This window comes from Cygnus atratus, chromosome Z (assembly GCF_013377495.2).
Source record: "Cygnus atratus isolate AKBS03 ecotype Queensland, Australia chromosome Z, CAtr_DNAZoo_HiC_assembly, whole genome shotgun sequence".
NCBI classification, from domain to species: domain Eukaryota; kingdom Metazoa; phylum Chordata; class Aves; order Anseriformes; family Anatidae; genus Cygnus; species Cygnus atratus.
Genome location: NC_066396.1, coordinates 69327928 through 69329773, shown reverse-complemented (window position 1 = coordinate 69329773; position 1846 = coordinate 69327928). Strand labels below are relative to the sequence as shown.

Sequence of the window (1846 nt, the reverse complement as noted above, 5' to 3'; positions counted from 1 at the left end):
CCTACTCCACACACTCACAGTAGTTTCAGCACATGCTGAAGACTCACACCACCAGCCCCCTCCTCACACTCTCTGCTGGGACCTCCAGCAAGAAAATTGTTCAGATGTGGAACAATAACTGGAGGAAAACTGATTTTGTAGCGTAACATTCAAGAAATAAGAAAAAAAGCAATGATCAATCAGGTTTATATGCAAATATATATTTAAAAAGTTTTCTTTCAATGTAACTACCATGCAGAACAGAAGCAAGAAAGCCTTCAACAGGTTCAGCAGTGCTGCCAGTGCCCACAGAGTGATCAGAAGGTAGATGAGTCCAGAATTCGGAGGTTGTGGAAAGGCTGATGCCTCATGAGGATGCCATTGCTGGCACCAGCCAACAGCTCTAAGACAATTAGCACAGTACAGCAACAAAACAAGTAGAGCATAGCAAAATCCAACCGGTCCTCCAGCTTCCTTAAACAGCCCTCTTGAAAAAGCTGCTCCAGCTGGTGCAATTCACCCCTGCAATCAGAATACTTCTCCTTACAACAGCTCCCAGGGACACGAGCTTTTTCAGCCAGAAGATGCCAAGAAGCAGAGGCTGTCTTTAGCCAGTCTGTGTAGTTTTGGACCCCACAGCACCGCAGCCTCTTCTGGACCACATCCACAGCCCTGCTGCTAGGAGCCTGGGAGAGGGTCCCATTATACTGATAGAATAGGTGACTCATCGTGCTCTTCAGCTCAGTTGCCATCCGAATGGAATAGAGCTGTGTCAAAACTGCCGAAGACACTTGAAGGCAAAGAAGGATAAGCAGCAAGTGCATGAGAGCCCCTTGCTGATAGCGGGAGCTCTTTGTAGAAATAGAAACAGCCAAAATACTCGTAGGTAGCAGGACAAGCACAGCTACAACAGCCAGCCAGCCAGGGAGAGAAAAGAAAGTCTCCTGAAAGAAGTATTGGTAGTTCTTGCACAACAGGATCACAAAAAGTCCACCGAAGGCCAGAGCTGCTGCACAGCCCAAGAAGAGAAAACCAAGGACCATCAGCAGAGAGCGAGCAAAACTCCTGAGCCAGGAGTCCTCATAGCCCCACAAAGACAAAACCACCATCCTAATTCTCTTCATTTTGCTTAACCCTCTAGCAGCCCAACCCTCACTACCACCATTTTTGAAAGGCCTCCACCCCACTTGTACAGGTGTAACAGATGACACCTCCACCCAAAATCAGCTTGCAAGGGAGCAATGCTGATGAGACTCCCTCAGCATAAAGTCTGTTTTCCACCAGCTATTCACATGTTACTGCTTGCTTAGCATAGCCTGCAAAAATTGGGAGGGATGGTGCCAAGCTTCATGTTGAGAGGTCATTGACTCTGCTGTTATTGGAGGCAATTTCATTTGAAGAGGAAGCACAGCTGGAAAGAGGCTGTACCTATTGAATTACTATATTCGTGTATTAAAGAGCTAAATGTAAAGAAATAGTCAAGGTGATGGTCAGCAGTGCTAGGTCAGATCACTTAGGCTACCGAAATGACAGAGGTAATCCAACTATAAATCCTACAGCACTAGCCAAAATGGCAACAAATGCACAAGTCAGAGTCATTAAGGAAAGAATAGTTTAAGTGGAGCTATTCAATCAAGGATCTCTGTAGGTAACACACACCCAGACTCATTATCCTTCCCACTACATTTACCACTCATTAGATTTTATGAGGGGCATAATGATGTTAATAATATTTTGCCCTTTTTTACTCAGCAAGATTTCTGTGTAGATAGCTTCAATTACTCAGGACACCTGGATGAGAAATCCCTACCATTTTGCATTTGCATGCCCTCAGTTTGCATCACCAGTCATTTGACTGAGTGCTGTA

The 1846-nt window shown here is 45.2% G+C and overlaps 1 protein-coding gene across 1 annotated transcript; it reads right to left on the bottom strand.

Moving 5' to 3' along the window:
• Nucleotides 1-296: 296 nt before the first annotated feature.
• LOC118256251 (tetraspanin-3-like) lies at nucleotides 297-1103 on the bottom strand. Its single transcript, XM_035563011.2, has one exon. The coding sequence runs from the start codon at nucleotides 1101-1103 to the stop codon at nucleotides 297-299; it is 807 nt and encodes a 268-aa protein (XP_035418904.2).
• Nucleotides 1104-1846: the final 743 nt, after the last annotated feature.